Genomic DNA, 24,323 nt, shown 5'->3' with positions numbered 1-24,323 from the left:
TACACTACACACAGTAGGTTGCAGGACATAGCATATCATCCTCCCCTGGAAATTCTGGTATCTCCTATAGATTACCAGACACACACTAAGATAATTTCTCAGCATCTGGATCACATTTAGGTGGTGTTACTAGTTATAATTATTATCATCACATCATGAAACAAATGAATGGACCAAACAGCACTATATATATATATATATATATATATATTACAGTAATAAACAGGTGAAAATTGAATCTATGTAGTGTTAATCCTAATTCCAGTAAAAAATGGTACAATGTTCAGTAAATTTCATGCAGAAAAAAATGGTATTGTATTATCAAAAAGAAATCAATGTATAAATAATAATCAGGAAAAAAATAACTTTGGTTTTTTATGCAAGAACTGTACAGTACAGTATTATAGGAAGTTGCAAAGCATTTATGCAACTTGAACACTTTCAAATTTACTCAATATTATGTAGCAATTAAACTACATTACTAATCCCCTTTGGGAAATTAATGAACTCCAGTAAAGTACCAGTCTTTGGTGCACATTTGTTTTAACTCTTCAAGAAGAGTTCTTTGATGCTGGTGAAGAACTCTTGATCCAAGGAACTGTAACTACCCTTGGTTTCCTTAGATCAAAATTGATTACCTTGTATTTCGTAGGGCAATGTACTAATAATGTTGCAAGTCTTCTCTAAAATAATCAGTTGGTATGTTTGTAGACTATTACAACTCAATTACCAGTTATGAATGTGCTCTTTAACTCTTATCCTGACTTTTAATTATCAAATTTATTAACTATATTATTAATGTATATGGAACATGATCTTTTGTCAGTACTGTTTCAATTTATATCTGCATCTTTATCCATGTTTCCTTAATGGCTTTTCCAACCTGTCAGTGTTTCACATCTTTATACTGTGCCTTAAGACAAATCCCCCACAACATGACTAAAAAAATGTCAATGATAATTAACATGTATTACTATGAATTCATAAATTTTACTAAACTGTTTATAATTAATGTAACCAGTCATGACTGTTACTGAGACTGAAGATAATGTTAACAATCTGTAAGGAAACCAAAAACTATAGACTGTTGTGGTCTGTCCTAGATCATTAACAACTTAGCCTGATAATGGTCTAACAATGGAAAAAAAAAACATTGCATAACAAGGGGACTTCCAAACAAAACATAATAAAGATATGTAATTCTCAAAGCTTTAACAACACTTTGCATTTTTTGAAATAAAATTTGTATTTGTATGGTTCTAAAAAGAAGTGTTTCTTCTTTTTCAGGTCACCCTACCTTGGTGAGAGATGATGGGTGTTTTAAAAATAAATATACAGTGGAAGAGAGCAGAGCAAGCAGCAGAAAAACAGAAACAAAATGTTATACACTACTGAATTAAAATAATAACCTTCAGCTGTTGTAGAAACTAAGCTAAACTAAGAGAGATAAGTAAAACACTTCCAAGAATAGGAAACCTGTGTATTGTAGGCATACACAAATTAAATAAAATGTTTATTATAAAAAATTAGCAAAACTAATGCAAAGTGAAAATAAAAAAAATGATAACATACAATAAAGTAAAACTTTAACTGTGAAGATAGCACCATTTTATTTATGTTAACCAAAATTAATTATTTTACTCAAAAATATTATTTATATAAAACACCATAAAACATTATCTCTGTACTATGAATTTCTAATATTTTATTCACAAAAATGTGCCAAATCAACAATGTGTCACAAAGCACACTATGCCTAAGAAACATGAGAAAGTAAAAAACATATAAAGATAGAGGAAGTAAGTAAAACAGAGGGGAGAGAATCACAAGAAGAGAAATAGATTAGAAGGGGAAAAAGGCTGAGGAGGAGAAGTGAAGAGCCAGAGGAGAGGAGAAAGGGAAAAAGGCAGAGAAATGAAGATGCAGAGAATGGAAGTGGCAGATGAGGTGGGGAAGAGAAGAAACAGAGAAAGAGGTTGATAGAAGTAATAGAGGAACAGAAGATAAAGAGATAGAGGAGAGAGATGAAAGACAATGGAAGAGGGGAAAAGACATAGAACAGAAATGATGATGGAATAAGTGGAGAGAGAGAGTTCTCAATAGAACAGAATCATCAAGACATCCTATTGGGGCAAGTGTTCCACAAGGAAGTGTGCTGGGACCATTGTTATAGAATGTCTACTTCAATGACCTCCTTCATCTCATTCCAGAATCCCATGCATATGCAGATGACTGTACTCTGACATTTACTTATTCAAGAGAAGAAATGCCAACTGCTCTAAGCTACATCAATCACCAGCTAAGAGCTATACCAGCTTGGGGAAACCGATGGCAATAACATTTGCACTTGAGAAAACACCATGATAGTAATGCCAGAGCAGTAGTAAGAATGAATGGGAGAGTGTTGGTACCTGGGGAAGAAGTTGATATCCTTGGGGTGAAATATGACTCCAAACTGACCATGAAGAACCACGTAAATCCTGTAAACGAGGCAGACAGAAAGCGTACAACACTTCGACGTATCTCGCATCTGCATGACAGTAGGGGTTGCAAGACTCTGTATGAGGCACAAGTATGCTCACACCTTGAGTATTCTCCACTTTCTTGGTTTGCCTGCCCCCCTCTAATCTGCGACTGCTTGACAGAGTAGAGAACAGAGCAAGACATCTCATCTCTCACCTGGACCCATCCTGGATAGATCTGTCAATTCAGCAGAGCCTTCAACACAGGAGGGATGTGGGTGGCCTTACTGTTATGTACAAGGCCAACATCGTCAAAGTACCACACTTGGCTCCACTTTGAGGACAGCAAGAAGCAAGCTTCTATACCACAAGACAGGCAGAAAGCAGCAACTTCACTCTGGCTGTACCCTTCCCCAGAACATCACTTCACCTGAGATCATTTATCCCTAGGCTGACTCGAGTCTGGAACATATTTGTACAGCATTATGATGTCAACGAGATAAAGTCAGTTGATCAAATGAAAATGCTGGCCCACAGATGGCTCCAACTTCATCCTGTTCCCTACTTGTATGTTTCATAACAATAAAAATGCTTTCAAATGAGCTGATGTAGGTAACAGCTCTTAGCTTGTCAATAAAGTTAGGAATCCTTAACTTGTAAATACTTTGTCAATAAAGCTAAGGATCCTTAATCTAACCTTGTCAAACCCTGTGTAAAAAAAAAAGAGGGGGAAGTGAGAGAGGGAGGGGGTATAGTGAGAGAGGGAGGGTGAGAAAGAGAGGGAGGAGGGAGAGAGAGGAAGGTGGGAAAGGGTGGGGGAGTGAGGGGGGAGAGAGAGGGAGGGGGAAGAGTGAAGGGGGAAGAGGGTGAGGGGAGGGAGGAGAGAGAGGGAGGGGGTAGAAAGAGTGAGGGAGGGGAAGAGAGGAGGGAAGAAGAGAGAGAGAGAGGGAAGAGGAGACAGAGTGAGAGAGAGAAAGAGAGAGAATGAATTTTAAATGAGCTGATGTATTTATTTACAGCCTCTCCTCGCTTAACGGCAGAGTTCCATTCCTGAGACCACATCACTAAACGAATTCGTTGCTAAGTGAGAAGCATACTACAATGGTAGTGGATTTGTGTCAACCATCTTTGATGTTATTTTAATGTCACCTTTGCACCATTTATAACACTTCTGGTATATTTTTAAATGTTTATACAGTAGTGTACAGTATATTGAAATGAATAGAATAGAGGAAATCAGCTCTAATATACATTATTTAGGTACGAATACTGTTCAGAGCCCCCGTCATAAGTCCAAGGCGTCGGTAAACGAGTATATGTCGCTAAGTGAGGAGGCTGTATTTTTATTAACACATTGGTCGTTTCCCACAAAGGCAAGGTGGTCTGAAAAAGAATAACTTTCATCATTAACTCCATCACTGTCCTGCCAGAGGCATGCTTACACTACAGTTATAAAACTGCAACACTAACGCCCCTCCTTCATAGTGCCGGCACTGTACCTCCCATCTCCAGGAACCAAGCCCAGCCTGCCAGTTTCCCTGAAACCCTTCGTAAATGTTACGTTGCTTACACTCCAACAGCATGTCAAGTCCTAAAAACCATTTGTCTCCATTTGCTCTTATCTAACATGCTCACAAATGCTTTCTGGAAGTCCAAGCCCCTCACACACAAAACCTCCTTTACCCCCTCCCTCCAACCTTTCCTAGGCAGACCCCTACCCCACCTTCCCTCCACTACAGATTTATACAATCTCAAAGTCATTCTACTTCGTTCCATCCTCTCTACATGTCCAAACAGTAGAGGTAACAGCTTTTAGCTTGTAAATAAAGTTAGGAATCCTTAGCCTGGTGGCTACAGCTCTCACTTCACATGGCCTGGTTCGATTCCCATCGAGGGTAGAAACATTGGGCACGTTTCTCTACAATGGGTGTCTATGTTCCCCATCAGTAAAATGGGTACCTGGGAGTTAGTCGACTGGTGTGGATCGCATCCTGGGACAAAACTGACCTAATTTGCCCAAAATGCTCTGCATAACAAGTGGCTTTCTATATAGTAGTATGTCACTGATGTCAGCTAGGCCTGTATACCTTGTACATGTACTTGGAGAGAGAGAGAGAGAGAAAGAGAAAGAGAAAGAGAAAGAGAAAGAGAAGAGAGAGAGAGAGAGAGAGAGAGAGAGAGAGAGAGAGAGAGAGAGAGAGAGAGAGAGAGAGAGAGAGAGAGAGAGAGGAGAGAGAGAGAGGAGAGAGAGAGAGGAGAGAGAGAGAGGAGAGAGAGAGAGGAGAGAGAGAGAGGAGAGAGAGAGAGGAGAGATCCACTTTGAGGACAGCGTGAAACAAGCTTTTATGCCACAAGACGGGCAGAAAGCAGCAACTTCACTCTGGCTGTACCCTTCTCCAGAACTTCACTCCATCTGAGATCCTATATACCCAGGATGACTCGAGTATGGAACACATTCGTACAGCATAATGATGTCAACGAGATAAAGTCAGTTGATCAAATGAAAATGCTGGCCCACAGATGGCTCCAACTTCATCATGTTCCCTACTTGTATGTCTCATAACAATAAAAATGCTTTCAAATGAGCTGATGTAGGTAACAGCTCTTAGCTTGCCAATAAAGTTAGGAATCCTTAACCTGTAAATAGCTTGTCAATAAAGCTAGGGATCCTTAACCTTGTCAAACCCTGTGTAAAAAAAAAAAGAGAGAGAGAGGAGAGAGAGGAGGGATCATGATACACTATAGTTGGAGTTAGGAAAAGAGAATAGAGGAAAAGGAAGGAAAAGATAAATAAGAAAAAAGGGGAGCAGGAGTGAAGAAAAGGAGAAGATAAGTTTTGAAAGAGCAAGATGGAAGAAATGGAGGGAAGAGAAAAAGTAGAGAACAAAACGGAGGATAAGGGAAAAGAGATAAGAGATGGGGGAACATAGCGAAGGGAAACATGGATGGAGAAGCATTAGAGGGAGAGGAGGAGAAAAAAGATGTACGGGCAAAGATACAGATAGAAGAGTATGAAAGAGGCAGAATATACAGTCAATCAGACATAATGCGTGGGTTAGAACATTTTATTTATGAAAAGATTTCATCCACCAGGGACTGTATCATCCATAGTGGGCAAAACATCTCAATAAAATACCATAACTGCATATTGTGTCTTACTTGCAGAGACAGCTCTAGGGAAGATACAGGAAAGGGTAATAGAAGAATAGACAGGAGGCAAATTCTTATTATAACATTATTGCGGTACTGTATATGTATTCAAAACGAAACACTGAGCCTGAATGGGTCATGAGGAGATGGAAGAGAAAAGAGAAGGAATGGCAAAGCAAGAAATAGGAGAAGGAAACAGACAGGAAAAGGGAAGAGAGTGGAGGAAAAAAGAGATGGAAGGAGAAAGGGTGAGTGACAATAAATTTTCTCCTTTAGCCTGACTGACTGCAAAAGTGGCATGTCTATTTCATGATTAGAATACGAATGATCTGAATCAACATAGGTTTAGTGTTTCACAAAATATAAAATAATAATGAAAATTGAGTGAAAAACAATTCCAATACAAACTTGTTTTGTATATTGTATCTTTATACCACAAGAAAGAGAAGCTAGAAGAGTAAAGTTAAATTGAAGAGAAGAAAGAAAGTGACAGGAGGAGGAAGTAAGAGACTGAAGTGGAAGATTACAATGGAAGAAATGAAGGATGTGGAAGAGTAAAATGGTTAAAAAAAAAAACTGCATGGTGAGGTAAAAGTATAAAAAATATAAATAATTCCTTATAATGCACACTATGGCCTCTTCTCCTTACTAACCTGGTAAATCTACTCAATCCTTTATCAATCTAGGGGCTACACACAAACTTCCAATGTACATCACCTGACTCCAATTATAGAGCCAGAACCTAGGTGCTACTCATGAACTTCCAATATACTGAATCTGACTAGAGTGATACACAGAGAACCAGAGCTTATGAACTTCTGGCATGAAGTACCTGCACAAAAGCCAGGAACAAAAAAGTAACAAAGTGAAAGAGTGATAGGACAAAGAAGGGACAGGTGAAAAAGGAAACAAAACTGAAGGACAGATGTCATATGTCCCATAAAAATTTTTTCATTATTTTTTTAAGTACCATAATAGTTAATCTCAACATTTCCTTCACATGCACAACTTAAAAACATTCATTAGGACAGAGAAGGTAACGAATATGTGCATTCGCCTCCACACACACACACATACTGTGGAATATTTCTAAATTAGATGGACCTAGGGTAAATAAACAAAAGTGAATAATGACAAATACACATTACCTGTATGTATACTGAAAGGTTCTAACTGTGCTGTGTTGAAAGCACTTGTTTGTAATGATCATTCCATGAAAATATTCCAGTTATTTTGTATCTGCTCATAATATTGTACATAATATGGGCTGTTCAAATATCACAACTAAGCTGTAAATATAGATCTGGATCTGGATCTGGATAGATCTGGAGATCTGGATCTGGATTTTTAAAATACATTATTTGTTTTCTAATAAGTTGTTATAATATTTTCATGTAGTGAATACAAATTAAAATATTTATATTTTACTCCATAGGAAAGTTATGAAGGCATATCAGTTCTCTGTATAACGAGGATCTTCAAGCAATAAACTTTCTATTCCATTCACAGGATCCAAAGGAATGTCAGCAGCATTTTTTTCACTCTTACATCCTATTAATGGTCTACCATGAAACAATGGGATATCAAGTTCACTCTTTTTGGCATCACTGATTAAATGGCTCTCTTGTACTGAATATGGGAGGCTCAAATCCGAATCACCATTCACTGTTAGTTCATGATTTTTATCCCTCAAATGTTCCGGAGACCTGGAAGAATGAAAAAAATATGCATACCCTTTCTCTTTTCCTGAATGCTCTCTTTGCACATTTTTTCTCTTGGTTTCAGACAAGACACCACTGCAGTATCTTCTTTTAGGTAAATCAGATATATGAGACAACCTCCATTTAGAATCAAAAGACATTTTTCTTTCTCTTGACCTTGATTCTGATTTTTCAATTAGTGTTTGTGTTTCTTTATCACAGATGTTTTTCACTGTTTCAAGATTCTCGGTTTGAGATTCTTCATCATGTGTGGATTTTATAGATTGTTTAATGCTACAAAATGATTCCTCAGTCTGAATACTTTGAGAAATTTGTCTAAATTTCTTCACCTGCACCCACTTGTTAACAGCTCTACCCATGATCTTTGGGGTTGTCTGTATACCAAAGTCCTTGCCCATACTAGGGATTGTCTGTACACTAGAGTCCTTGGTCATGCTGGAGACTGTTTGTACACCCATGTCTTTTCCAATGTTCATTGGGGTTCTCTGTACATCAATATCACTGCCTACACACAATTGTCTGTCTGACATCTGATCACTAGAGATATCTAAATTATCCTTTTGTCTTTTTCTATATTTGGAGTTCTTTTTCATTTCTTTGTGATCTATATATTCACCAACCAACATTTTCCCTTCTGATGCATGCTCTTTGATAGAGCTAGTCTCAGGAGAATTTTCTTTCAAACCATTAGTAGAATTTGAGTTCTTTTTTGGGCCTTCTCTATTATCTGTTCTTTGCAACATGATAAGTGTTTGTGCATCTAACTTTGGAACAGGATGGCCATGTAGAATTTCCAGTGCTGCTAGAAGAAGCCACTGAGCCCAAGGGCAAGCCTGACAATAGACTTGGCGAAGCAGTATACTTGTCATCAACTGAAACAAAAATTCATCATTATTATATTCATCAACTGTTAAACCTCAGGGTCATTCAAAGCAATATGGAAAAAGTGAATAAGATGGAGGAGGTGAAGGTGTTTGAGGGAAAGACATCAGCAGAAGGGATAGGGTCACAAATAATGTAATAAAATGATATCCATTAAAAATCAGTGATTGCCAAAAATGCACAAATTGCTCACAGGAGTCAAGAAATGCAGAAAGAACTAAAAGCCATAAAGGAAATTGAAAGAAACCCCAAATATTTCTTTTCTTAGGCCAAATAAAAGTCAAGAACAACATCCAGTATTGGGCCCCTACTTAGATGAGATGGGTCCTACACAGATGACAGCAAGGAAATGAGTGAGCTACTCAAGTCCCAATATGACTCGGTTTTTAGCGAGCCACTAATCAGACTGAGAGTCAAAGACTAAAATTAATTTTTATGGGCGAGACACAGAATTTGGTAGACTCAAACCTATCTGATATTATCCTGATGCCAAATGACTTCGAAAAGGTGATAAATGACATGCCCATGGACTCTCCCCCAGGCCCAGACTCATGAAACTATGTGCTCATCAAGAACTGCAAGAAGCCCTTATCATGTACTTTGAACATCCTATGGAGAGGGAGCATGAACACGGGTCATCCCACAGCTGCTAAAAACAACAGACATAGCCCCATTCCACAAAGGGGGCAATAAAGCAATTGCAAAGAACCACAGACCGATAGCTCTAACATCCCATATCATAAAAATCTTTCAAAGGGTTCTAAAAAGCAAGATTGCCACCCATCTAGATACCCATCAGTTACACAACCCAGGGCAACATGGGTATAGAGCAGGTCACTCCTGCCTGTCCCAACTACTGGACCACTATGACAAGGTCCTGGATGCTCTAGAAGACAAACAAAATGCAGATGTGGTACACAGACTTTGCAAAGGCCTTTAACAAGTGTGACCATGATGTAAAATCCCACAAAATGCATTATAAGGAATAACAGAAAAAGTTGGCAGATGGATTTATAATTTCCTAACAGAACCAAAGAGTAGTAGTAATCAGAGTAAAGTCTGAGGTGGCTACGGTGAAAAGCTGTTCCACAAGGCACAGTACTCACTCCCATCCTGTTCCTCATCCTCATATCTGACATAGACTGGGATGTAAGCCACTGCACTGTGTCTTCCTTTGCAGATGACACCTGAATTTGCATGACAGCGTCTTCCATTGAAGACACTGCAAGACTCCAGACGGACATCAACCAAATCTTTAAATGGGCTGCAGAAAACAATATGAAGTTCAACAATGAGAAATTTTGATTACTCTGATATGGAAAACATGAGGAGAATAAAAAAGTACTGGAGTATAAAACAAAATCCAACTACACAATAGAACGAAAACTAATGTAAAAGACCTGGGAGCGATAATGTCAGAGGACCTCGTCTTCAAAGACCACAACATTGTATCAATTGCATCTGCTAGAAAAATGACAGGATGGATAACGAGAACCTTCAAAACTAGGGATGCCAAGCCCATGATGACACTATTCAGGTAGCTTGTTCTATCTAGGCTCAAACAGTATTGCACACTAACAGCACCTTTCAAGGCAGGTGAAATTGCTAACCTAGAAAATGTACAGAGAACCTTCATGGCACACGTAACTGTGATAAAAGACCTCAATTACTGGGAATGCTTAAAGTTCCTCAACCTGTACTCCCTAGAACACAGGTGGGAGAGATACATGATTATATACACTTGGAAAATCCTAGAGGGATTAGTTCAAACCTCCACATGAAAATCACTCCCTATGAAAGCAAAAGACTCAGCAGACGATGCAACATCCCCCCAGAGAAAAGCGGAGGCACCACTAGCACGATAAGAGACAACACAGTAAGTGTCAGGGCCCCAAGACTGTTCAACTGTCTCCCAGCATACATAAGGGGGATTACAATATACCCCTGGCTGTCTTCAAGAAGGCACTGAATAGGCACCTATAGTCAGTACCTGACCAGCCGAGCTGTGGTTCGTACGTTGGTTTGCATGCAGTCAACAGTAATAGCCTGGTTGATCAGGCTCTGATCCACCATGAGGCCTGGTCACAGACCGGACCACAGGGGCGTTGACCCTTGAAACCCTCTCCAGGTATCCAGAAATGGATAATGTGCAGAGAACTTTCATAGCCCTTATCAATTCAAATGCCTGAAATTATGGTAACACCCGAAATCTCATAATTAATAAGCCTTAAAGTTCAGGTGAGAAAATATGCATATTAGAATTTAAACCTATAAAATAGTACGCAAACAGGTTCCAAATCAGAACACTGAATTTACTCCCTATGAATGTGGGAGGCATGGTAAATGATGCATAATACCCCCAATGAAAATTAGAGCTTTACATGAAATTACAAATAAGCTCTATTATTCAAGTGTTTGATTAAAATATGGATGAAGCTAGAGTAACGGCCAGGAGGTGCCTGTGCTGCAAAGGTACCTATCCAATGCCTCTTCCACACTTATTTAATCAAGGGGAAGCAGTAAACACATAGTCTGTTTATATAGTGCCTGGGAAATAAGAAGCATTCAGGTTCAATTTAGGGAAGGAGAGAATAAGTCCCTTGTATCAAGAGCCCCTCACCAACATTAATGCACTTGTTGTGGGGTACCTACTCAATGCCTCTGCCACATACTATGTACCTTCTCAATGTTTCTGCCACAAACTTTGGTACCTACCCAATGCCACAACTAAACACTCATAACACTGCAGAAAAGCTGTTCTTACTGTAGCTAGGGTGTCTGCGGTCAAGCCATGAGGCAGTACCAGTTCTGGTACCAAGACTTCTTCTATCTCCTGGCCCCCGTCTGCCATTTCCTCTGAAACACAATACAGCAATCAAAAACGTGAAAATAACAACACACATCCCTTTCAACAACCCATAATATCCACTTATTTAGTTTACTACCGAAAAAACACCAATACTTACAAAAAGCAGACTTTCCTCCCCACATATACATCAATTTATCAACAGAAAACATGATGCTGATTCAGCCTGTAAACATATTCCGTTTGTAACATTATAAATTTAACACCACCATTATCAATCTGCCACTTTCGTGATCAGTTCACTCTAAGAAGTTGTCCCTCAAGGAAGGTTCCTTGATGTTGGTGAGGGGCTCTTGATTTAGGGAATTGGATCTGCTCCAGTTCCCCGAATTAAGCCTGAATGCCTTCCACATCCCCCCCCCCAGGCGCTGTATAATCCTCCGGGTTTAGCGCTTCCCCCTTGATTATAATAATAATAATAATCTAAGAAGTTGCAGAGGTTAGTGGACGAACTGGAGAGGGAATATAAAAGGAAGTTAAAAGTGATCATGGGAAAGAGTAAGGCGATGAGGGTAACAAAAAAGAAAATAGGAAATGAAAGCTTGGGGAAAAGGAGGAAGTGAATGTGTTCAGATATTTGGGAGTGGACTTGTCAGCAGGTGGGTATAGCTATGGAAGATCAGGTGACCTATATAACTGACGATCCACAAAGATGAGTGGTGCACTGGGGAGTCTGTGGCGACAAAGAACGTTATCCATGGAAGCAATGAAGGGAATGTATGAGAGTATAGTGGTATCAACACTTATGTGGTTGTGAAGCATGGAGGTAGTGATTAGTATCTGAGGGCAATGTGGGGTGTGATTATGCAGGGAATCTGTAGCTTGGAGATTAGGAGGTGCAGAGTTACTAAAAGTATTATCCAGAGGGCTGTTGAGGTGATTCGGACATTTAGAGAGGATAGAACAAAACAGAATGACTTTGAGAACGTATAAATCTGAAGTGGAAGGTAGGTGGGGTGGGTCCTCCTAAGAAAGGATGGAGGGAGGGGGTAAAGGAGGTTTCGTATGTGAGGAACTTGGACTTCCAGTGAGCGTGTTAGGGAGCAAGTGGAGGCAAATTATTTTTATGACGATGTGCTGTTGGAGTGTGAGCAAAGTACATTTATGAAAGGATTCGGGGAAACCGGTTAGCCAGACTTGAGTCCTGGAGGTGGGAAGTACAGTGCCTGCACATTTTTGTCATCCGAAGTATCAGCAAATTTTGACGATAAGGGAAATAACCTTATTAATGGTGCCGAAGGAAATGCTGGGTTCTTAATCAGGCAAGCACCCAATGGGTATACTGAAGTACCTACAGCAAGAGCGAAGAGTGGCACCGTACCTACAGCAAGAGCGAAGAGTGGCACCCTGTGGGAAGGGCGGCACCTTGTGGGAAGTGACACCCTGTGGGAAGAATGACACCCTGTGGGAAGGGTGGCACCCTGTGGGAAGAGTGGCACCCTTTGGGAAAGTGACACACCTGTGGGGAAAGTGACACCCATTCCTGACAAGAGATCCCAAACCACGCAGACCTCACCACTAGGGTTCAGTCATAATTGATCACAACCTTATGGTTGTAATAATCAAGTGCTTAGTCTATTATATAAATTTAATAGACCTGTATATTTAACCTAAATAAAGCTGAATACTGCCTTCTAAGCATGTTCAAACTTTATTTAGGTACTCGTACACATAAATACAGTTAAATACATTATCATACATAATATATCTTTATTTCTACAAATACATGTACAAGGTATACAGGCCTAGCTGACATTAATGACATACTACTATACAGAAAGTCGCTTGTTATAGAGAGCATTTAGGGCAAATTAGGTCAGTTTTGTCCCAGGATGCGACACGCACCAGTCGATTAGCTCCCGGGTACCCATTTTACTGATGGGGGGACACACAATCGGTGTAAAGAAACGCGCCCAATGTTTCTACCCTCGCCGGAAATCAAACCTGGATCTTCGTCACGTGAAGCGAGAGCTTTAGCCACCAGACCACGGGGAACATATTAACATATGTGTAAATTACCTAGGATAATCCAAAAAAGTTAGAGAAGTGACTTATTTCCATTGGGGTCCTTGATACTAGATTAATTATGAACATTTTGAAGAAGATTCAAAATAAGATCTTAGTGGAAATCAATCCTATTTGGCTTTTATGGGTTAAATTCTAGGTTAGATCATTAAAGTTTATAACTGTTGTATGCATATAATATTATTACAATCATGATGGAGTACTAATTAGTACCAGTAGGGATCATACACTGCCTGGGAGAACGGGAGGCAATAAGTTCAGTCCGAGGAATCAACAGTCCCTCACGAGAATCAAGGGTGTAGTCCAATGATAAGATAAGATTTCGTTCGGATTTTTTAACCCCGGAGGGTTAGCCACCCAGGATAGCCCAAGAAAGTCAGTGCGTCATCGAGGACTGTCTAACTTATTTCCATTGGGGTCCTCAATCTTGTCCCCCAGGATGCGACCCACACCAGTCGACTAACACCCAGGTACCTGTTTGCTGCTAGGTGAACAGGACAACAGGTGTAAGGAAACGCGTCGAAATGTTTCCACCCGTCGGGAATCGAACCCGGGTGTGTGAAGCGGGAGCTTTAGCCACCAGGCCACCGGGCCTGTGTATAATGAAATACGTATGTTTATTTAGGTATAGCTACACTTAAGTAGTTTCACAAATTCAGGTGACTATAATCATCATAAACAGTAACATACGTGTAAATTACCTAGGATAACCACAAAAAGTCAGAAAACGTGACATTTCCATTGGGTCCTTGATTTCAACTAAGTTACTGGGAAATCAAGTATAACAACAAATATAAAACAACTGTACACACAAATCAGCCAACAATACATTTTTAGTCCAGTCAGAGTGCAAACGTAAGACATACATGCATAAATGATAAAATAAATCTTAAGAAACAATGAGTGACACAACACACCAACCTCGTCCAAGGTACCAGGAAAACACTACATGGGCCTAGTGTCAACAAACGAGGGGCATATGGACTTCCCACTCCTCAGATAAACCTCACATGACGCTTTTGGAAGACCGACATATAATAATAAAATGCTTCTAAATTGCATACACATTGAAGGGGAAACAAAATGGTTATCAAGGTTATAGTATTATATACTTTGAATTATTGCTTCGTAAGCAGGCAGGGGGCTGTTACCATGACGACAGAATGGAGGTTGGGAGGAGAGACAGAGGGAGGGAAGTAAGGATAGAGGGAGGGTAGCAGGGATAGAGGGAGGAAGGACGGAAGGGAGGGATGCCATGGCGGGAGAAAGGGAAGTTTATTTAGATCAACCCTCACCCACCCACCCCCACACTCACTCAATTATACAAATATAAATGCTAATTTCATTTCCGAAATACAAGGAGTTACATTTTCGGGAATTACATCTGGTATCAATATTGTATAATGTTTTAGAAAGCCTCTCGTTATTCAAAGTATATCGAACAAACTAAAACCAGAACATACAATTTATGTATTTAAGTTAAAAACAGTAGACATAATTAGTGCTGAAATAGCAATTTACCAGGCTAGACCTACCCGGAGTTCATTACCTTTGTAATTTGTGAGTTCATTACCTTTGTAAATTGTGAATTCATTACCTCTGTAACTTGCTCAGTTATCAAAACTTTGGAGTCCAGTCCCTGGACCAATTATGTACCTCTGTAATCTTTTGACTACCGCCCACAGGATGGGTATGGGGTGCATAATAAACATATTAAACTAACTAACTACCAGGCTAGTGGTAAAATATATATTAAACTTGATAAATATTTATGATCATTACATACAGAATATTTTATATAAAATAAAATGACAGAAAGGGAGGAGAATCATTTTTTATTTTTTTAGCTAACGCACATGTAAATGTAAATAACTCTTTTTACCTTATTCCTAGTATATATCCTTTATAGTATAATAATAAAATATTATTTCCTACATTGTATAATAATGTATTAAAAGGACCCCAATGGAAATAAGTCACTCTGACTTTTTCGTGGTTATCCCAGGTTCTCTACACATGCTGCTATGCATGATAATCTATATAACTATTTGTGTATACCTGAATAAACTTACTTAACCATATATAACATTAAACAAGAGATGTTTCTGAAGCTAAAAAACAAACAAACTTTATTTCTATAAAGTGGAGCACAGCATATTATACAATTAAGGCGACTGACATATGTATATAACTTTCTACAAGGTCCTTTATTATGGGAGATAAGAGTTTTTGACACTAGGTATGGGGGTCCTCTGATGTTCATGGGATCAACAGACTCATGGCTACACTACACGAAATGGTATTATATACCATTTCGTACACAACTACACTATAAGTTGTAATCTAGGTATCACACACACAATCTTTCTTTTGTTTACAATAGTCTTGACAGTACAGGTCATTGACACATATAATATATTATGCAAATAAAGTTACACAAGCCTTACATAAAACAGCATTTACTAGTCAGGGTGAATTAGATCGAGAACTGTCATTTGGGGGTTTTGAGAGGCTATGCGGCTGTAAAGTGATGAACCAGCATGTATGTTACTGTTCCTAGCCTCGCACGGGGTACTTGTGGGATGGAAGGTGGGTAGGGGAGACTCATGAAGGGCTCTTGGTTAAAGGATTTGGAGTCAACTCTCCTTGACTGATAGACAGTATAATAACCTACGTGACATGTCAAGATATTAATGAAAATCAGATACCAGATATACTAAGCAAATTTCCTAAATTTGCTTGTAGCAGATAAGTGAACTATAGATATGTAGATATAAATCCATATGTATTCCTGTTAACCCTTTGGGGTCTAGTTCCTGGGCCTTTTGTGTATCCATATGGAAATAAATGGTATAAAATACCGACACAGTGGAAATATAAACACAAATGCAGTATAATGTGATCCTTTATTGACAACGTTTCACCCACACAGTGGGCTTTTTCAAGTCACACACGGATCTACCTGGGGTTGGAAGGTACGAGAGTATTTATAGTCATGTTCAGAATGTTGCGGTCAGGTGGAGAATGCTGCATCTGATGATCTACCGGGTGGGGTTATACAGTCTTGGGTAGCTTGGCAGGGGTATTGGACAAGTTGTGAGTAGACCTTCTGCAGTGTTCTATGTTCTTATGTGGGATAGCGATGAAGAAGTTTCTTGGCGAGTGGTTCAGCTATGTTATAGAAGCCATTGTTCTGGTTGAAATTGTTGGTTGTAGAGATGAGCGATGATTCCAGGATTCTTCTGTATTGAGTGTTGTCTTCTGTGGCTATAAGTCTTGAGTTTCTGTAGTTAATTAAATGGTTGTGTGAATTGCGATGTTGTACACAGGCATTCCTTGTATCGTCAGTCCTGCTTGCATATTGGTGTTCTGAAATACGTGTTTGGAGGTCTCTTGATGTTTCGCCCACATATAATTTGTTGCAGTCATTACAAGGGATTATGTATACCCCTGCAGAGGATGGAGGCTTGTCCTGTCTACTACTGGTGATGTCCTTGATGGTCGTGGTTGTGGAGGTAGATACTTGGAATGATGTTTTGGCAAAGATGTTGGAAACATGTTTGGCAATGGAGTTGGTTGGGAGGACTATGTATCTCTTCTCGGCAGTGTCTTCTCTGGGTGTGTTGAAGATGTTTAATGCCCGCCGTCTGCAGTCTCTGATGAAGTGACGAGGATAGTGGAGTTTAGAAAATACTTGTTCAATTATAGTGCATTCTTCCTCAAGGAACTCATTGCTGCCTTCAATCCAGTTCACACTTGAAGAAGAAGTCGACAACACTCTTCCTTTCCTTGATGTTCTGCTCTGCAAAGCTGACCACGAACTTCGTTTTAAAGTCTATCGAAAACCCACCAACCAAAACGATCTTCTCCACTTCTACTCTCACCACGACACCAAAACCAAACGTGGTGTAATTATAGGCTTCTTCCTACGTGCACTCAGAATCTGCAGCAATGAGTTCCTTGAGGAAGAATGCACTATAATTGAACAAGTATTTTCTAAACTCCACTATCCTCGTCACTTCATCAGAGACTGCAGACGGCGGGCATTAAACATCTTCAACACACCCAGAGAAGACACTGCCGAGAAGAGATACATAGTCCTCCCAACCAACTCCTTTGCCAAACATGTTTCCAACATCTTTGCCAAAACATCATTCCAAGTATCTACCTCCACAACCACGACCATCAAGGACATCACCAGTAGTAGACAGGACAAGCCTCCATCCTCTGCAGGGGTATACATAATCCCTTGTAATGACTGCAACAAATTATATGTGGGCGAAACATCAAGAGACCTCCAAACACGTATTTCAGAACACCAATATGCAAGCAGGACTGACGATACAAGGAATGCCTGTGTACAACATCGCAATTGTAATAAAGTTGGTAGAATTACCGACAATATGTAAAGTAAAAGGACACAAGTGCAACTAATGTGACATTTATTGTGGCAACGTTTCGCTCTCCAGGAGCTTTATCAAGCCATTACAAACAATACATGGACACAGAGGGTATATAAAGGCTCAGAGTGAGGTGAATACTAGTGAGGTACCATTTCGATGTTCACTAGTGGTAGTAGTAGTAGTAGTAGTAGTAGTGGTAGTGACAAAAGTAATGCAATATGGTAGAGCAATTAATTCGTACATGAGTAAAAGGATATAAAAGCTATTACTTGGGTAACATAAAAATAGGTTGGACAAATATAAACTGGAATGAGGCAGCTTATTTCAGTGTTCACTCTCTGTGCTTTGTGTAGTATAACAGGAGAGACTATGTGATGGCAGGGTTTACTGTTTTCAGGAGGATTCTTGCTAAGACTTCGGAGATGGTGAAGCTGCCGTTGTTTTGTTTAATTGTATTCGAAACAGCGATCAGTGCTGATTCGAGGCACTTGCGTCTGCGGAAATTAGTTTCTTTGATCACTAATTGGGCGTCTCTGAATTTCATGAGATGATTGGTGGAATTTCGGCGTTGTACACAGGCGTTGTTCAAGTTATCGTTCCTACATGCGTAAATGTGTTCATTGAGGCGGGTGTCGAGGTTTCTGGCTGTTTCACCTACGTAAATCTTGTCACAGCCTCCACAGGGTATAGTGTAAACTCCTGCATTGACTGGTTCGTGGTGCTTGGATTTTGTCCTGGTTATATCCTTTATTGAAGTGCTAGAAGCGATGGCGACTCTGGTGTTAGCTTGTGAAAGTGCTTTTGAGACGTTCAGTGCAACCTGACTGTTGGGAAGAATTATAACTTTGCTGGGAGTGGTGTTGATGCGTGGAGAATTTATGATCTGAAGAGCTCTTTTCTTGCAGTCTTTGATGAAAAAAGAAGGAAAATGTAACTCTGTGAATGTTTGGTGAATGTATGTACACTCCTCGTCAAGAAACTCAGGACTACAAATTCGGTATGCTCTTAGGAAAAACCCGATGATGATGCCTCTTTTGGTCTTGGTATCTTGACTGGAATAGAAGTGTGTGAGATCATTTTTATTGGTGGGTTTCCGATAAACTTGAAATCTTAGGTTGTTGTCTACTTTGTGAATGAGGACGTCGAGGAAAGGTAGCTTGTCATTGGACTCTTCTTCTAGTGTAAACTGGATCGCCGGTTCAACTGCGTTGAGCCTTGCCTGAAGATCCCGTACATCAAAACGTTTTGGAGTTATTATGAGGACATCGTCCACGTATCGTAACCAAGTGACGCTTGAAGGGATGATGTTGGCGAAGTGTTCGGACTCTAGGTGTTCCATGTATAAGTTGGCTAGGACGGCACTGATGGGGGACCCCATTCCCATGCCGTAGGTTTGTTTGTAGAGCTTGTTATTGAAAGAAAAACAATTGAAATTAACACAGAGTTCAATTAAGTCAACAAAATCTCCGGGAGGTAGAGGAAGGTTAAGGTCCTGATTGACTTTACGTCGTAGAACCTCGATGGCTTTTTTGGTAGGTACTTTTGTGAAGAGGGAAGTCACATCCAAACTGCTTAGTTTCTTGTTACGGATGGAGAGGTTACGGATGCGGTTGAGAAGGTCACCTGAATGTTTAAGACCAATCACGTCAGGAATAGGCAGTGCTCCACACAAACTAGCCGGAGTTCTTGCCAAACATCTTTCCTGCCTTCTGGGGACCATCAGCCCCGCTCATCTTAAACACTCAGGTGACCTTCTCAACCGCATCCGTAACCTCTCCATCCGTAACAAGAAACTAAGCAGTTTGGATGTGACTTCCCTCTTCACAAAAGTACCTACCAAAAAAGCCATCGAGGTTCTACGACGTAAAGTCAATCAGGACCTTAACCTTCCTCTACCTCCCGGAGATTTTGTTGACTTAATTGAACTGTGTTAATTTCAACTGTTTTTCTTTCAATAACAAGCTCTACAAATCAAACCTACGGCATTTACAACATCGCAATTCACACAACCATTTAATTAACTACAGAAACTCAAGACTTATAGCCACAGAAGACAACACTCAATACAGAAGAATCCTGGAATCATCGCTCATCTCTACAACCAACAATTTCAACCAGAACAATGGCTTCTATAACATAGCTGAACCACTCGCCAAGAAACTTCTTCATCGCTATCCCACATAAGAACATAGAACACTGCAGAAGGTCTACTCACAACTTGTCCAATACCCCTGCCAAGCTACCCAAGACTGTATAACCCCACCCGGTAGATCATCAGATGCAGCATTCTCCACCTGACCGCAACATTCTGAACATGACTATAAATACTCTCGTACCTTCCAACCCCAGGTAGATCCGTGTGTGACTTGAAAAAGCCCACTGTGTGGGTGAAACGTTGTCAATAAAGGATCACATTATACTGCATTTGTGTTTATATTTCCAGTGTATCCATATGCTCTTGCGCTACCGTCCACAGGATAGATATGGGGTGCACAATAAACTAGCCACTTCGGTGGGAAAATCTAATCAAATCCAGGCACTGTGACCACAACGGGTTTAGTGTTTCCTCCTGAATATAATAATAATAACTTCCTCTTGGTATATATGTGAGCTAAAGGTACATCGCACGGAATATACACCTATAGATGTGCATCGTGTTTTTTAGGAGATATGAGCAGATTTCGTTCGGATATTTAACCAGGAGGGTTAGTAACCCAGGATAACCCAGTAAGTCCATGCATCATCGAAGACTGTCTTATTTCACGTGAGATTAGTATGTTTATTCAAGTATAGGTATACATAAATAGTCACATACATTATCATACATAGCAGCATATGTGTAGATTACCTAGGAAAACTCAAAAAAGTTAGACAAAGTGACCCAGTGCTTTAATCTTCTCCCTCAGGACCCCTCAAAGGAAGGTTCCCTGACGTTGGTGAGGGGCTCTTGATCTAGGGAATTGGATCTGTGCTTCAGTTCCCTGAATTACTATGATAACATGATCATAGATAAGTATGTTTATGGAGCAACGTGCAATGTGAACAGACTGACATGTTGTAGTGGCCAGACTTAGGCTTGGTTACAAGTACTTCTGGCAGTTAGGGAGACACAGATGATCAAACTAAATGTAAATTATGTGATCAGGCATATGGTCACTGTCTTGAACACTATGTGCTTAACTGTCCACTTATTGAGGAATACAGAGATAGACAGTATAATAACCCATGTGACATGTCAAGATATCTTATTAATGAAAATAAGATACCAGATATACTAAGCAAATTTCCTAAATTTGCTTGTAACAGATAATTGAACTATAGATATGTAGATATAAATCCATATGTATTCCTGTTAACCCTTTGGGGCCTAGTTCCTGGGCCTTTTGTGTATCCATATGCTCTTACGCTACCGTCCACAAGATGGATATGGTGTGCACAATAAACTAGCCACTTCGGTGGCAAAATATAAAAAAATCTCCCCGAATTAAGCCTGAATACCTTTCACCCCCACAGGCACTGTATAATTCTACGGGTTTACCGCTTCCCCATTATTATAATAATAATAATGATTCTCCCCAGGATGCAACCCACAACAGTCGACTAATACCTCGGTACCTACATGCTGCTAGGTAAACAGGGGAAGGAGTAAGGAAACATGCCCAAAGTTTCTCCTGTGTCAGGAGATAATGGAAGCATTAAAATGTAAAATGTGGAAGATCTTGGTGATTTTTAGGCCCTCGTCTTTCAAGATATCAAGACTGGAAATTCTGAGAACCCTTAGAAAGAACGTCAACCGAAATTCAAGCGGAGTGGTGAGACCAGAAATAAATGAGATCATTTTGATTGGTGTGGATTTACAGTACACACTAAATCAAAGGAAGTTTCTGGTATTATTTTTTTGTATAAGGACATTAAAGATATGCAGTGTTGTTGTTTTCCTCTTACAATGTGAAGTGAATGGAAGGCTCAATAGCATCGAGATAGTCTTTGAGCTGGAAGAGATCAATAAATAACAAAAAGGCACAATACCGTGACTGGAACAATACACAATAACCCGCACATAGGAGAGAGAAGCTTACGATGACGTTTCGGTCTGACTTGGACCATTTGTAAACGGTCCAAGGCTGACCGAAACGTCGTCGTAAGCTCCTCTCTCCTATGTGCGGGTTATTTGTGTACGAGATCAAATGTGTTTGGTGAAATGATGAGGATGTTATCGACATACCTCATCCAGAATACTCCAGGAGGGATGATGTCACAGTCTCTCAATCTCAAGGAAATCCATGGACAGATTAGCGAGATGGTCATCGGGGCCCCGTGACTAAACCATCTGCTGTTTGTAAAGTTGGTTCACCTCAGTGAGTTATGCATAAACTGCAAGTGTTTCGCCTTAGGTAACAAGTTGAACAAGCAGCATATGAAAATGGCCATGGGGTCCCCAAATCAGCGCAGTGATCGCGAATCCCTAAGCGTCTGCGTCTGAGGATGTACCCTCTTGTTCACACTCAAATCTTACTGTGTGGCAGTTACAGATGAGATATTACACTAGTGTAATGTTGCTGCACTGCAGTGTAGTGACTTCTGGCATGTTCTTTTTAAACTGTTAGTTTGTGAGTTTTTTTTATGTATATCGATTGCACGTTGGTCATTAAAAATGCATTATTTTAATATACAAACAACCAAGAATGCTTTAATCTCTTAAAAAGTTGATGAGCAAGACACATGTACAACACTAGGTATGAATTACAGTAGTGGATACAGTAGACGACGTGGAAGGGTAGTTTCGCTCCTGGAGAGCGAAATGTTGCCACAGTAAAACGTCACATTAGTTGTACTTGTGTCCTTTTACCTAACATATCGTCGGTAATTCTACCAACATCATTATAATCAGTCCCGCAGTCTGCAGCGCAGGCGAAACGTTTCGCCAATAAAGATACCATATGTTGACACGTATCTTTCTCATCAGCTTGTCGGTAATGTATAGCATTTATATTATAACTATATACCCCTTGAGGCATCTTACAAATTGTGTTGTTGATGTTCTTTGTCCATCCACAACTTGCTACTTTATCTTTCATCTTTTAATTTATTACAGATATTGTAAGAAGTAAGTTATGATTAATTTACGATGATGAAGTCCTCGTCCATTTTCTACTAAACATGTGATATATCATCCAATATGAAAATTCCCACTTAAAAGTAACTCCAGCCCTATTTGAAGGAAAACTTTACGGCTGCCTTAACTACTGAAACTATAGCCTTATCGCCCTACAAATGTTTCCCAGCTCAAGCAGATAGATTTCTTTACCTTGTGTATCTTCTCATCGGTCGTCATATGACTAAGACCCGCGTCAGGAAACAACTGTCCTGTTTCCTGACGATCTTACCTAACCTAACCTACCCTGCAAAATGTCATATAGATCAGAGTAACCACACAGTATTATGTAGCTAAGTTTAATAAAAAATCTTTGTAACCTCTTATAATTTAAGGCAACTGTACAATACTGGTATACCAGAATTAAAAAAAAAGTTATGGTCCATATCGGACTGCTGTGTTTATGTGATGGCTAATCAGTATGATAGGGCGAAGTGGACAATGAGAAGCAAACTGATAGTATAGTGGGAAGCAAGTTACCTCTCACTATCCTGTGGGAGGTAGTCGCCCCATACCTATCCTATCGGGGGTAGTTACGGTCACTCCATACGTGTCCTATGGGAGGTGGTCGCCCCATACCTATACTATGGGAGGTGATCACGCCATACCTATATTTTGAGAGGTGGTTACCCTATTCCAACAATCATTCCATGTTCACAGTCATTTAGATCACATTTCTTCCCCATTCTGATGTTTGGTCTGAATAACTGTACCTCTATACCATGTCTGTATGATTTTAGGGACTGAGGTGCTGCCACGTGATTGGCTAATTAGATATTTGCATTAACGAGCAGGTATACAGGTGTACCTAAATATATATTGTAATTATCCCTATATATTGTAAAACTTACCCAAGTGAAGAAATCGACTAGGCAGAAGAAAACAGAGACGAATATATTACTAAGCAGCGTAAATCACCAACCCCAACCACAAAGAATATCAATATTAGGAATTTTTTCTTCACAGGTTGGTGGATCAGTGGAATGAATTACAAAGGGATGCAGTAAATGCTTTAATAATTGGATATTAAAAATAAAAATTATATGATGAAGAAAGAAGACGGGATCCCATATAGCAACAAATACGCAATTACAATTTTTTTTTTTAACAAACTGGCTGTATCCCACCAAGGCAGGGTGGCCCAAAAAGAAAAACGAAAGTTTCTCTTTTTATATTTAGTAATTTATACAGGAGAAGGGGTTACTAGCCCCTTGCTCCCGGCATTTTAGTCGCCTCTTACAACACGCATTGCTTACGGAGGAAGAATTCTGTTCCACTTCCCCATGGAGATAAGAGGAAATGAACAAGAACTAGAAAGAAAATAGAAGAAAACCCAGAGGGGTATGAATATACATGTATATGCTTGTACATGTATATGTAGTGTGACCTAAGTGTAAGTAGAAGTAGCAAGATGTACCTGAAATCTTGCATGTTTATGAGACAGAAAAAAGGACACCAGTAATCCTACCATCATGTAAAACAATTACAGGCTTTCGTTTTACACTCACTTGGCAGGACGGTAGTACCTCCCTGGGCGGTTGCTGTCTACCAACCTACTACCTAGACAATTACAAATTATATATATATATATATATATATATATATATATATATATATATATATATATATATATATATATATATATATATATATATATAT

At 39.6% G+C, this 24,323-nt stretch overlaps 1 protein-coding gene across 4 annotated transcripts in view; it reads right to left on the bottom strand.

Moving 5' to 3' along the window:
- Nucleotides 1–6,740: 6,740 nt before the first annotated feature.
- The window catches only part of LOC128701622 (uncharacterized), a 29,271-nt gene continuing 11,688 nt past the window's right edge, over nt 6,741–24,323 (bottom strand). The window contains exons 1-3 of one of the 4 annotated variants that reach the window (XM_070101723.1): nt 12,403–12,600; nt 10,980–11,071; nt 6,741–8,205 (exon numbers count right to left, since the gene is read on the bottom strand). In XM_070101723.1, the coding sequence (XP_069957824.1) occupies nt 7,066–8,205; nt 10,980–11,071; nt 12,403–12,562 (1,392 nt within the window). In that variant the 5' untranslated portion in view covers nt 12,563–12,600 and the 3' untranslated portion in view covers nt 6,741–7,065. Of the gene's footprint in view, nt 8,206–10,930; nt 11,072–11,181; nt 12,373–12,402; nt 12,601–24,323 lie in introns of those variants that run through there. The other 3 variants (XM_053795485.2, XM_053795483.2, XM_053795486.2) reach the window with 3 other exon arrangements.

The sequence above is a fragment of the Cherax quadricarinatus genome, chromosome 78, assembly GCF_038502225.1.
Source record: "Cherax quadricarinatus isolate ZL_2023a chromosome 78, ASM3850222v1, whole genome shotgun sequence".
Taxonomy (NCBI): Eukaryota; Metazoa; Arthropoda; class Malacostraca; order Decapoda; family Parastacidae; genus Cherax; species Cherax quadricarinatus.
Note: the sequence above shows the minus strand (reverse complement) of the source record. Positions and strands in the feature narration are given on the sequence as shown.